At 45.5% G+C, this 13,991-nt stretch overlaps 2 protein-coding genes across 3 annotated transcripts; one reads left to right on the top strand and one right to left on the bottom strand.

Annotated features, from left to right (window-relative positions):
- The first annotated feature begins 676 nt into the window (after positions 1 to 676).
- On the top strand, positions 677 to 4,870 carry LOC109733404 (protein ENHANCED DOWNY MILDEW 2). Of its 2 annotated transcripts, none has more exons than XM_020292619.4 (9): positions 677 to 887; positions 964 to 1,105; positions 1,259 to 1,438; positions 2,020 to 2,063; positions 2,621 to 2,735; positions 2,827 to 2,925; positions 3,738 to 3,985; positions 4,083 to 4,172; positions 4,273 to 4,870. In XM_020292619.4, exons 3-9 carry the CDS (start codon positions 1,289 to 1,291, stop codon positions 4,553 to 4,555), a joined length of 1,029 nt encoding a protein of 342 aa, XP_020148208.1. In that variant the 5' UTR covers positions 677 to 887; positions 964 to 1,105; positions 1,259 to 1,288; the 3' UTR covers positions 4,556 to 4,870. The 2 variants fall into 2 exon arrangements, with proteins under 2 accessions (XP_020148208.1, XP_020148207.1); XM_020292618.4 differs by having other exon boundaries at positions 678 to 887; positions 1,256 to 1,438.
- Positions 4,871 to 5,271: 401 nt separating this feature from the next.
- Positions 5,272 to 9,697, bottom strand: LOC109733405 (uncharacterized). Its single transcript, XM_020292620.4, has 7 exons — positions 9,363 to 9,697; positions 8,867 to 8,952; positions 8,491 to 8,499; positions 8,254 to 8,342; positions 7,771 to 7,895; positions 7,130 to 7,206; positions 5,272 to 6,051 (listed from the first exon to the last, which is right to left on the bottom strand). Exons 1-7 carry the CDS (start codon positions 9,638 to 9,640, stop codon positions 5,432 to 5,434), a joined length of 1,284 nt encoding a protein of 427 aa, XP_020148209.1. The 5' UTR covers positions 9,641 to 9,697; the 3' UTR covers positions 5,272 to 5,431.
- Between the last annotated feature and the right edge of the window lie 4,294 nt (positions 9,698 to 13,991).

Raw genomic sequence — 13,991 nt, 5'->3', positions numbered from 1 at the left:
TTCCCTCCTCCAAAGCTCACGCATTTGGCAATGAACGGTGCCTCCTTTGGCGTGGGGCGTGGCTCCCCTTCCTCCAGTCGTAGTTCCATGCTAGGCTGGACTTCCTCTTCTCCGATTCGTTCTCTGACGGCTTGGGATTGCTCGGAATTTGGCTAGAGTGAAATCCCTGCATCTTGTGCTGGCAGCAGAGACATCCGTGGGTGTCGTTCCCTTTTTGAAGGCGCTGCCATGGCCGTTATCTGTGCCCCTCTTCGAGCATCAGGGGAAACTCTAGGTTTGGTATTCCGGATCAGATGACGACGGCGTCTTGGTGATGTTCTCTTTCGTGAAGGCGCTGTCTTGTATTCTCGCGATGTCCTCGGTGCTGTCTTTGGAGATGTTGGTCGTCTACTTGTTGCTTGGACTGTTTCTGTGGTCGGCGAGTTTAGTTTGTGTTTTCTATGTTTGGTTTGGGTCGAGCATCTCATGTCTGCCTACTTCGTGCACCACGTTCACGCCTCTTAAGTGCGTTATATGTGTTGTATCATCTACTGTACTCAATCTGACTTTTTCTATTAATGAAATGAAATGATATGCAAGCTTTCCCTATTTGCGAAAAATAATAATTGCTTTATTCGTTAGTTTATATTCTTAAATTAATCGTGACATTGCCTGATTATTCAACGCTAGCTGCGTACTTGCGACTGCGTGCCCTGGCCTGGGTGAGCGACCGGCAGAGGAGCCAGACGAGGCGGCGGTTTGGCAGCCGGCCCGTGGAGACGACGACGCCCGACAGCTCCGTCCGCTGTTCGACCTCGATACGGGCCGCAATCCCGACCGCCCGAATCGACGCCACGCCGCTTCCTGCCCTGCCCGCGCCGGAAAAGGAAATACTCTCTAAATGACAGGTGGGTCCAACGCCGTGGATGATTTATGCATAATAACGTGTATGCCGAATCTGATTTTTGCAATCACGCGTGTCAGGCTCCGTAATCGTTAGCGATCCGAGTCTGATTTCGCCATCACGCGTCCCAGGCTCCATAAATTCCAGGGATCCTCCTTATGGCGGTTTCGGCGACTGAGATTTTGCAGCATCCGCTAGAGGAGTAGGTCCAGAGGATTCGAGGTGAGCGATTCTTACTTCTGCCCGCGTCCGGTCTGTCGGCTCGGTCGCCGCACTTCTCCGCGGAGGGTGGGAGGGAGATTGACGGTTTTTTTACTTTTCTTTTTTTGTTTGGGACCCTAAGAAAAACTAAACAAGTTTGCGTCTTGGCAGCAGATCTGCCTTGCCCGATCCTTGGGGGAGATCATGGCCGTGATAAAGGTGCGAATGAGCAAACTCCGCAAGGCAAAGAGTGTTGAGGACAGCAGGCACAAGAGTGCCAGTCGCGAGCCAAAGGAAGGCCAGAGCAGCAACCCAAAGAGGGCCAATGGCGAGGCACCAGTTGAGCCTCAGCAGGTACCGCATATACCTCTGTTCCAAAATAATTCAAGTTCTGGGTTTGTCCTAAGGCAAACTTGTTTAAGTTTGACCAAGTTTATAGGAAAATATATTAACACCTATAACACCAAATTAGTCTCATGAGATTATTTATTTATGAAATTTTTTTTTTGTACCATGTGTATTTGGTGTTTTAGATCTTACCACATTTTTGTACAGTGTTGGTCAAACTGAAACAAGTTTGACTCTTTTTGAACTTGGTTAATTTGAAATATGGCACTGCCAACTTAGCATAATAAAAAATGTGACTACAGAAAACAACTTCCAAAAAATGCCATTAAAAAGCTATAAACGAAGTTAGCAGTGATGTACTCATGTTCCCAGATTTTTGACACAAGTAGCCTTAAGCTCTTAACCATTGACTTCTCTGGAGGCAAGTACATTAACCATTTTCTTGATTCAGTTGAATTTTTCCACCCATATGCCTAGCATATTACCATATTTTCCTTTTCTTAACTAGTTCCCAGATTTTGTGTTTGTTTTCTGCTGGTCTACTTAAGCCCGATTTTGCGAAGCTAACATATCTAATTTTTGTGCAGAGGGAAGTTTGTGCATTTTGCGACGATGGTGGTGAATTAATCTGGTAGGTTTATCTACAATCAAGTTTCAGCGGGTTCATCTTTAATGAATGTCCAGTTGTGATCGCGAATTCACTTTCTTTCCTCGAGAATCGTTCTCCACTGAAACTTTGACCTACTCTATAGAGCAATTTAGTTTCTTGACACATAACACAGGTATTGGTTGTGTAATGTTGTACTAGTTAATTAGTGTTCTTTAAGCAACAGATTCCATGTTTCTGCAACCAAACTAATGAAACTAGGAATGCTGCACTTTTCTCCTCGGATAGCTGACATTCACATGATAGTTGTTTCCAAATAGATAGCACGTTCACTATGTCCAGAAGTTGTTCCGTGATTCAGCCCCACCAGTGATTCAGCCCCACCAATATTGTGATAGGCATCATGTTTGAAATGAAATATATGGATCTTCTTCAATATTGTCATCAAATGTGTTTGTAACACAACACTGAGTTATGGTTTCCAGTGTTATAGATGCAAGTTTGTTGAATTTCCTGTTGCTTTGAACGAACCATATTCCTTGCTTTATCTCAATTTTCCTTCTTACATTATGTTTTTTTAGCTGTGATGGTGGATGTCTGAGATCCTTCCACCCAACCAAAGAACATGGTGAAAGATCTATGTGCACAACCCTTGGGCTAAATGAAGCAAAGTGGCAAAAGCATAAAGCACTAGGGGTATATGATATATTTTACTCGTTTTTCATTTTGCACTTCTATTTATGTATAGGAGTTGACATTTTGCTTCATATTTTGAATGGTAATTCAGGAAAAGGGGTTATATTTCTGTGAGAACTGCAAGCATAAGCAGCATCAATGTTTTGCTTGTGGATTATTGGGGTCTTCAAACTTAACAGCAGGTCCTGAGGTATGCAGAACAGATACATTTCATTATCTTTCATCGATACTTTCTGTCTTTGTTTATGTCAGAAGAGATGAAGAAATGGAATTAAGTATATTGCTCAAAAGTTATAAGAAATAGGAAGCATCTCAAGATGCCTTTTTCATTATTGTATTTTCTAAGATGTTAGAAAGTAGTGCAACACCAATGTGTTGCTGTGAATTAATAAAAAAATATATACTGCATGTATAAGAAATTTTGACGATCGTGCCGAATCAAACATATACATATCCCCTCGCATGCGAACCATCTGTGTCAAATATATCACCCGGTGTATTCAAAGCTGGATGGACTGCCACCACAAATTGACATCGAGCACACCAACACCGCAGTCGATGATGATGTGCTTATTTGCCTATCTGTCGGGAAAGGTGTTGTTGAGTTCGGTCTTATACCTTCTTATCTCATCCGCCAGCTTGTATTGGGATATGCGCGTATGTCAGGACCGTATCAGAGCTTAGCAGTGAAATTAAATCTTAGAAGGCGTTTGACTTTGTGTGCTGCACATCTATACGAGTAATAATTACTCCCTCCATTTTTATTTACTCTGTGTATTAGCATTGTCTCAAGTCAAACTTTGTAAACTTTGACCAAATTTATACGAAAAAATATTAACATCTACAATACCAAATCAATACCATTGGAATCATCATTGGATATAAGTTTTACTTAGGTCAAAGCTAATATGCGAAGTAAATAAAAATGGAGGGAGTATAATGCTTGTGTGTTCTCATCTTAAAATACTTAATTTTCTTACCAACTTCTTGATGGCTTTTCAGGTATTCCAATGTAAGGAGCAAAAGTGTGGGCACTTTTACCACCCGGGATGTGTTGCTAAAATACTCTACCCTGATAACAAAGCCAAGGCAACATGTTTTGAGCAATGTGTTGCTGGTGGACTGGAATTCAGTTGTCCCGTGCATAAATGTAAGCGGTGTAAGGAAGCAGAGAACAAGCATGACAAGGAAATGCAATTCGCAGTATGCAGGCGCTGTCCAACTGTATACCACCGGAAGTGCTTGCCAAGGTTTGCCTTTGCATTGCCATCCTCAACCCGGTCTCTTATGTTATGTCCCATTGCAGAAAATAAGAATTTCCGGTCCTCACCTTTATTTGTTTTCCAGGGATATTTCCTTGATAGAGGACGAGGAAGAGGCTACTCCGCAAAGGGCATGGGATGGCATTCTACCTGATCAAATTTTAATCTACTGCAGGTCTGTTGATTCTCCTACTTTGATCAGTCACATAATTTCTCCTGTTTTCCATTTGTCTTGGTTTCTGGCACCCTCTGTGAATTTCTGTAAATGTTTTCAGGAAGCATGAGATTCAAGAAGAGCTGGGAACTCCCAAGAGGGACCATATTGTCTTTCCAGATGTGAGAAATCCTGGTGCAGCAGAAAGGCATAGAGGTGCACCTCAGAGGCACGATATACCCGACGAAGACGAGCTACTCGACCGCCTAGCGTCCTGCAATCCATCTCAGTCCCCTCAGCCGGCAGAAACAGGCCGCAGTAGGGTGAAGCCCATCGATTCATTTGCGCCGAAGCACTTGTTCCCGCGTCCACATCCAGGCTCCTGCGGTTGGCTTGATGACTGATGATCCATTCCTTGTCTCCCACCTTGCCGTGTAGAGAAAACCATCGGTCACAGGCTCCCTCTTATACATTTCATGTCATCTCGAGAAGAACAAGAGGAAATGTTATGCAGCCCCTTGTTAAGCTTAATACGTACTCCCTCCGTTTTATTTTGAAACGGAGGGAGTATGTCATTCCGTTTACGAGGAAACCCGCTCTATATATCCTGTTTTTCTGCCTCTGTTTTTTTTATTAGAAAAGGAAAAAAAATGCCATGACAGGAACTTCTATTGAACTATTTCTACGGCGAAAACTCGTTGCAAGAACGTTGCTTCTAAGTACTTGGCATTTGTTTTTTTTACCACAGATGCCATTTGTGTTGAATGAAAGTGAAGATTCTTCCATCAAGATATTTTTTTTCTGGGACTTAAGACATTCTGCATTCGTAGCGGGAATTTCCAAATCAAGTAAAGCTATACTGTAATACGTCCTCAAACAAATAAAAGATGTTTTACAGAGGGAGTAGTATATTAGGATCACAGAATGCGACTTCTATAGGAACAAGTAAATACATGAATCCAACTCAAAAAATAAAGGGTAAATACATGAATGGAACTTGTAAGCTATCACAATGTGATTGGTTAAACCGAGGTTAAGTGAGCACATCTCGTTGAGGTTAGTATATTAGCCTTCTGGTAACTTTCAAGGAGAAGAAAAAGGGACATTGGCACTCATACCATACCAAGTAGAATGCCTTTGGTTTTTCTCAAAGGATGGGGATGAACACATGAATTTCTCCGACCTGACCAGACAGGCAGACAGCCTACAGGAAGCTAGCTAACAAGTATACCCAACATGAAAACCTGAAACCTTCCTTGGACATGAGAGCACAGAGATACTCAATTACACACAGTGATCATTTTTGGAGGGCAGGAGACATCGTTTGCTTGAGGAGTTATTTCTGCATCCATGTCTGGAACATCCTTCATATTATCGTCACCTTCCTTGAGAAAACCGAGCGCCGCCAGGCCTGCGCCATGCCTGGTGCTGCAGTCATCGATGTCGGGACATCCTTCGAACAGGTACCCGATGTTGCTCTCGAAGGTGGGGTCGTTGAAGAACTCGCTCAGATTCATCGAGTTGCTGATGTCGCGTCCAAAGATGGGGTCCAAATCATAATCCATGCAAGGGCTCCACAGGTTCTCCTCGACGCCGCTGTCAAACACAAGGGGGGCACCGATGTCTCCGGCGCTGTCTGTGTCATCCACTGCAATCGGCTCGTTGACGCTACCCGGCTTCTGCGCTTCACCTGAGTTGAGCTCTTGGACTGCGTTGTCACTTTGTTGATCATGTTGAAGCTCCTCTTGCAATGCTGGCACCACCTGTGGCCCCTGCTCCAGTTGTGCCAGTAACTGCGGCTGGTCCAGGTAGCGGCTAATGTCGAAGTTGGTTACGGCGTTAGCGCCTCGGTATTCGATGGCCGCAAGATCATAGGCCCTGGCTGCTTCCTCTTGGGTATCTGCAGGAAGAAAGTAGATGCACTATTGAGCTAAATCACAGAGTTTACCAACTTGTGTCAAATTGGCTCCATTGTTCTCGCACAGGACCAGGACTACAGTTGGGCTCACCAGAGTTGTTTAGTGATATCAGTAAATGATCTAGAGTAGAAGATGCTGAATTTCACATCCTAGTTGCCTGAAAGACGACAGTGGATGTGGATGGGATGCTTGCTACTTTCACATGTGCTGGTCACTAGAGTTCATTGTGGTGTTTTGCTACTGCAGTAATTAACTAGACAACTCTTGTGGCAACCTGCCCTTTAGTGGCGATCTTCTCGGCCTTTGGGGATTTTTTTTCTTTTTTTATCTCTGATGTTAGTGTGGTGAATCATATCATTTGTGCGGTGATTTGGATCCTGAATCTTGATCTAGTCTGTTTTTGACAGAGAGGAGGGCATGCCCCATGCACGTGAGGCGACCACTCACTGCTGAGTCAGAGAGGCAAGTGAAAAGAAGACAGGGAGAGATTGAAGATCCCTATGCACCAGCCGGTGGCATTACCACTCCCACCACGTGCTGCTCACGTGCCTGCAGTATTTACTGGTAATTGACAGTGCAGGGCAGGGCATTGCGTATGATCTGATCCAACGCTTTGTCTCTGCTTAATGTTATTCTTAGGGCAAGTTGAGCAATCCTCTTGGGATTGCACACAGGATGGTATCTTGGTCTGTCTCTCTCATGGTCCTGAATCTTGACCCTTTTTCTTTCTTTCTTTCTTTTTCAGATTCATAGAAAATTAGAAAAAAAGTAGAAATAAAGAGAGAATAACCAATTAACATACTAGTAGTAAAGATTATGCTAGCAGCATTAAGGTAAGGCCGGGTGTGGTGCATTGAAGGGAGGGAAACAACAAGTGCATGCCATTGAATATATGTGGGTGTTAGGTTTGATCATAAAATTTCTGGTAAAAGTTAGGTGGGCAGCTGCTCTTGCGGAATGTTAAGCAGGACGATTCTACAACGAACAATGGTAGCCTTTCAATGCCGATTAATTAAAACTGTTTTCTTGCTCAAAGGAGTAGGAGGAGGTGCTGCTCACCAAAGGTTCCCAGGTATAGATACTTGTTCCCTAGCACCCGCCCAATTCGCGCCTCCCACCGCCCATTGTGGTGGTGCCTGCACCCAAAATGATAAACATTTACATATATTCAGAAACAACAAATCCAACTGTTTCTCTCTGAAATTTCAGCAAAATTAGTTCCTGTGTGTTTTGTCAAAATTAGTCGCAAGAAAAAGTTGGATGCATATTGTTGAACCGTTTCTGTGAATTCCAGACGAATTTCCAAACCGGCGGCCTGCTGTCGGCCAGGTTGGACTTTTTTCGACACACGAAGCTGACGGGAGAAAGAGGTAGGTAGGTGAGCCATCTGTGGCCACTCTAGATGACATGGCTGGCTGGGGTATGACGTTGCACTTTCTGCCTGCCAGCTGACGCATGCCACTGACTCCACGCTGCAGATGGATCCTAGCTGCCTACGTACCCCTATTTTGTCAGTCGACCAGAAAGGTCCCTCCTCCCGAGTCAGCACCATCTCTGGATCCCACGTAGCATACACTTGGCACTTGCATGCCACGTGTCTCTTTCTTTCATCATGAATTTTGCATGTCTTGGAATAGTATACCATAGTTTTCTGGCTAACCAAAACGGAGCTGCTAATCAATGCAGTAATAGTGTAGTACCTGGCGACGCCCCTGTACTTGGAGACCCCCCTTGAGAAGCCGCTGCTCCGGCGGCGGAGGGCGGCGAGGTACTCCTCCCGCGACACCCCCTCCATCTCCGACCTCTCTTTCGCGTACTCATCCACCTGCATGCGTCCGTCCATGAATTAATATAATTTCCCATGGTAACTACTGTAGTATGTTTATTTTGTTGAGAAAATTAACAAACAGTTGTTATACAACCAGCACATTCAAGGCCGTCTTTTTATGTGTGCTGCTCATCTAGTCTAGTACTACCAAAACACAAGGCGACATGGGCTGTCAAGGCGTTACTACTCTCTCTGCTGTCACCTCCTTAACTCTCGAGTCAATGGTGGTGTTTGCCAAGACACACCCTGGCTCCTGCTTGTACCAAACAGGAACTGACGCAGCAACTTGGATGTACATGTACACATTTATATCAATGCTTTTCCTTTTTCTATTTCCAAGAGGAGAACAACGTACCGTGAAATTCAGTGTGGTTTCAGGGCCCCAATATTTGAGAGCCGCGAGATCATACGCACGGGCAGCTGCCTCCTCTGTATCATAAGCCCCTGCAGAATTGACAACCAAATCGTCAACAAGCAGATTATAACTATTTTGATTCTAAAGGAAAATCGAAGAAAAAAAATGACAAGTGACATGAATCTGCCAAAACAGGTAGGCTAGATGTGTGTCTACAAATATGCTTGTGGGACTTACCGAGATAGACTATTGAGCCAACACAGCATCAAAGCAGAAGCAGATCGCAGTCACATGCAGATCACCAGACAAGGACCCCCACAAAAGATAACAGAAAACAAAGAGATAAAAAAGTATAATCAGAATGTCAGCCTTAATAAATTCGCTTCGCTTTACGCAAGAAAAAATATGCTTTGTGGTAATAGCAGATGTAGTATCAGGATCCAGAGCAGCCCTCGGTCACAAGGACCTTGCAGTTTTTTATTCAGTATTAGGTACCATCCTCGTATTGCATCTCTAATTTTCCCCTCGATGCTTAAAAAAACAATTCTATAAATCTGAAACATTAATGCGATTTAAATCTGAAAATCAGAAGAAGTTAAGAAAAAAAATCTACCTTGCCTCCCTTTCTTCTTGTTCTGGATGGAAGTGAAGCAGTTCTTGTCCCAGAGGTGTGCCTCGAATCTGCCTGTCCACCTGTGCCTGAGTACATATTGACATGGATGCAGCTGATCAATATAAGCACTTGCCTTTCAAGGAGATAAAAAAGTAAGGAAAAAACTGATTGACCGGATTAAATGAGCAGGCAGGCAGCAGTAATGCAGATTGCAGATCAACCAGCCCTCCTACTTCCTAACAACTAACAGGAGTTGACTGAATTATTCAAATGGAGCACGGCAAGAAAATCCGCTGGCCGAATTCAAGAACTCCACCGGGATCATGCTTAACAGGCTCTCCGAGAGATCAGGAAGGAAAAAAGGGTGCAGACTTTTGACATGCAGGCCAAGGTTGGGGACCAACCAATTCTATTAATCAGCGGCAATGCGCAATTGGCTGGTTATTTTGCGGGCAGAGATCGGAATCAATCCACGGAATACAGGCATGATCCATACCTTGTGACCCCTCTGTATATGGAGCTCCTCTTCCCAGACGCGGCGGCGCCATTGGCGGAGGCGTCGGGCTCCTTGCTGCTCCTGCTCGCGTCTTTCTTGGCCCGCTTGGGCGCCGCCTTGGCCTTGGCGCTCCCGGCCTTCTGCGTCCGCGCTCGCTTGCGGGGAATGGCGATCGAGGACGAGTCGGAGGAGGAAGGAGATGACGGCGACGGCGACAGCGAGCATGCCGGCGAAGAAGAAGGAGATGGCTGTGGAGGAGGAGGAGGGGATCTCTTCATGATCTCTGTGCTGTGTCAATGGTGGTGGGCCGAGCGAGAGTGGGGAGTCAAGGTGGAAGAAAGAAAGTAGGCAGGGGTTTTATAGAGGGAGAAGGCTGTGCGGCCTGGTACTCTGCTCGATGGTTTTATTTTATTTCTTAATTGTTTTCATTAAGCGCCAGCAGGCATTAGTTTCACATGACACCTTGCTTGTTGTAATGTTGCACATAAGGGCTCATTTGCTTTAAAGCAGAAAAAACATGCACCGGTGACAGCTCGCCATGGTTAAAAGGCAAGGGGGGCAGAGCATCTCTAGCCGTTCCTCTAAATTTTCATTTCTCAAACAACTATAAAACCTTAGCTCTTTAAATTTTGAGGAGTTAAATCTGGTTGCATCTTGCCCTTCCCTCAGTTAACTCCCACTGCACACGGGTCCCGCATGGAAGCATGTCTCTCTCCCTCTCCTTTAACCTCCAAACCGACATCCCCGTGACCGAATCCACCGAGATACACCATATCCCTCTGCCTCTGTCGGCTTGCGCGTCAGGGTATTCGCCGAGCGGGGACCCTTTGGCATCTACTGCGACAGGATCTACACCAATGGTGCCGAGGTGTCCTACCCCGAGCTCTAAAACGACAGGGGCTATGACTTCATTGTGTTGTCTATGTGTGTCTTCCCGACAGGGCCTCACCCCCGATGACCTCCTCCGCCCCGGCATGATCCTCCCCCACACCAGCCGGCAAGGGTCAGAGCCTCATCGCCACCTCTGCCACCAGCTCGGTCTCCGATGAAGGAGCATGACTATCGAATATCGTGGGACCCTTCGACTACTACTCCTGAGCCATGACCTCTCCCGAGAAGCCAATAGCTTTCGACGAGTTATGTGTGAGCCATCTCGATCGTTTGTTCTTCTATGTTTCTAGCCATGGTGGAGAGCGACAGTGGCGATTTCGGGAACAAGGCGATCATGAGGAGGGAGAAAGCATGGGAGGGGGTCGATGAGGCCGCACGTAGTCGACACGAACGACAGGAAGCTCCAAGACGTCGTCGTCGAGGAGGTTGGCGGTGACTGAGTCTGAGAGGGTAGAGAGAAGCTTTAGGGAGATTTCGAGTGGCTGCTTAAATTTAAGCAAGGAGGGATGTTTTGAGGGGCAACTCCTTAAACTTTTGAGAAATTATAGATATGAGGGAAGGACTAGATCGGGTATAAGTCCTCAAACTGAAGTTTTTTACATAGTTAAGAGATTTGAAGGAAGGAGTAAAGATGTTCTTAATTCTATTCTCAAGAAGACAGAAAGCCCATCTCTCCCCCTCTCCTTTCTTCTCCTTCTACACCTTGGGTCCCTCATAGAAGCCCATCTCCCTCCCTCTCATTTCTTCTCCAAATCGACATCCCCGTGACCAAAATCCACCGAGATAGACCATGTCCCTCTGCCTCTGTTCGCTTGTGCATCAAGGTATTCATCGAGTGGGGCCCCTTTGGTATCTACTATGCCAGGATCTACACTAACGGTGTCAACATCTCCCACCTCAAGCTCTACAACAACAGGAGCCACGGCTGCATGGTGTTGGTCATGCGTGTTTTCGTGATAGGGTCTCACCCGTGTCGACCTCCCGTGCATCCGCCCCGACATATCCTTCCCACGCCGATCAACGAGAGCCAGAGCCTTGTCTTCACCCATGTCACCACCTCTGCCACCATATCAGCCTCCGACGAAGGATCCCAACAATAGAGATGAATGGTGCATGCGGCATGGTGGGGCCCTTTGATAGCTGCGCCTCCTCAATGATGTTCTCTCCCAAGAGGCCAGTAGCTCCCGAAAAGTTATGTGTGAGTCATCTCGATCGTTTTGTTCTTCTTTGTTGTAGCAATGGTGGAAGGCGACGACGGCGATTACGGGAGCAGGGTGATCGCTGAGGAGGGAGAAAGCATGGGGGTGGTCGACGTGCCACGCGTAGTCGACATGGATGAGGGAACTCTAAGACGTTCTCGTCGAGGAGGTGGGCAATGACTAAGTTTGAGAGAGGATAGAAAAGCTTTATGAAGATTTTGAGTGGCTGCTTAAATTTAAGCAGGTGGATGTTTGAGGGGTAACTCCTTAAACTTTTGAGACACTAAAGATATGAGGGAAGGGCTAGATCGGGTATAAGTCCTCATACTTAAGTTTTTTTATATAGTTCAAGATATTTCAAGGAAGTACTAAAGATATTCTTAATTCCATTCTCAAGATTGTTTTACCGATTTTTGCAACAAAACCAAACCACTGATATAGCATAACAGTACGATCAATGAGTGCTTCAGTTAATCTTCCTCTACCAATTGATTACAAAGTAATTGTGCATGGATGACATGAGTATATTTGTGGCTAGTGAAAGGCAATTTGTCTCATAGTGCGTAATTGAGATACTTTCCTTCTATCTCTCTTCTTTTAGAAACTATGTTTGGTGTTCAATGATTTTTAACCATGGTTTGACATACTAAGAAAAGTTGTGTGACATTCACTTTCTTCTAACATCAAAGAGGACTATGCACCAGCTTAGTATCTGACCCCATGTGAGCTAAATGGAGAGCTTGACAACATCGACAATGGTGTGACCTTAGGGCTATAGAGTTATGTGTTTGTCACATGTCTCCACGCTCTCCTTCCACTACATCATGCTCCATCACCTATGAGTAAGCGGCTAAGGGAGGCAAATGGACAACTTGAGAGCGTCGAAAAGGGTGTCATGTCGGCCTTCCCGTTAAAACTAAAAGAGTAATACATTGCGATGGGCTCAACACGACTCCAAACTACTCATTCCCATGTTGGTTCGGCCCCAACATGCGTAAGCATGCGACCGCGTGAGGCAAATGGAAAAATCAAGAGCATCGGCGATGTCATGTCACCAATCTTTGTTTTTAACATCTGAGAGGACTATAAGTCAATGGGTTTAGTGTAACCGCAAACTACTCCTTCCACATTAGCCTCACCCCAATCCCGTGTGAGTGTGCGACCGCGGCTCTAGAGTGTCAATGATGGTATGAGACAAGCCTTCCTTTTAATAGTAAAGAGGACTACAATATGAAGGTCTCATCATGTGATCCCATGCTACTCCTTCCACAACAACCTAGGGCTATCACTTGTGAGCGGCGACTACATGAGACAAATGAATGGCTTAGGAGCATCGACAAAGTGGTGTGACGTTGGCCATCCTTTTAACATCAAATAGGAAGACAATATGATGGCTGAGGGTCTCCCTACGCTAGTCATTCCAAATTGGATTCATCTCATCGCATGTAAGTGTGTCACCGCATGAGCCAACTGGATATCCCAGGGGCGTGGACGATGGTGTGACACCAAGCTTCCTTTTCACAGCGAAGAGGACTATAATTTGGCGGGATTAGCATGTAGAACCATGAAACTCCTTCCACGTCATCATAGGTGGTGATCGGCGGCCGCATGAGGCAAATGAATGACTTAAGGAGGGTCAACAATGATGTGACCCTATTCATGATTTTAACACTTAAGAGGACGACGACATGACACGCTTAGAGCGTGAACCTACACTACCATTTCCACATCATCTCGAACTCATCATATGTGATTGTGCCACCGCATGGGGCAAATGTATGTGACCCCGCGCTACTGCTTCTACATCAAAACATGGGTGGGCGATGGGCACATATGGAAAATGAGTGGCTCAGGAGAGTCAAAAATGGTGAGATGTTGTCCATCCTCTTAACACTGATGATGAAAATTACATGACCCCACGCTACTCCTTCCACATCAACACATGGGGTGAATGGCCACCGCATGAGGCAAATGAATGGCTCAAGGTGTTCGACAAAAAGTGTGACAGTATCCATCCTCTTAACATCCGAAGATGATGACGTCATGACCCTGCGCTACCATTCCCACATCAAACCGACCTCTTCATGTGTCGTGTGTGAGTGTGCTACTGCATGGGGCAAATGGACGGTTCAAGAGGGTCTATGATGGTGTGTGTCTCCCTCCTTCTTAGCATCGAGTATTAGAACGGTGTGAAGCCAAGTTTGTCATGCTATAGTGCCTCGGCACGGATGATGGGGAGCTCCGATATGTTATCGTCGAGGAGGCGGGTGGTGGCGGCTGAGTTTGAGAGAGGATAGAGTAGGTTTAGGGATATTTTGAGTGGTTGCTTAAGTTTAAGCGCGGACTATTTGGGGGGTGGGTAGCTCCTTAAAATTTTGAGAAATTAAAGATATGAGGGAAGGGCTAGATCGGGTATATATAACTCCTCAAACTAGAGTTTTTATAGAGTTAAAGAGATTTGAGGGAAGCACTAGAGTTCCTCTTAATTCCTTTCTCGAGATTGTTTTCCTCATAACAAAACCAAACCACTTATATAGCA

This window comes from Aegilops tauschii, chromosome 5, assembly GCF_002575655.3.
Source record: "Aegilops tauschii subsp. strangulata cultivar AL8/78 chromosome 5, Aet v6.0, whole genome shotgun sequence".
Classification (NCBI taxonomy): Eukaryota; Viridiplantae; Streptophyta; class Magnoliopsida; order Poales; family Poaceae; genus Aegilops; species Aegilops tauschii.
This window is presented reverse-complemented; position numbering and strand designations above follow the sequence as displayed.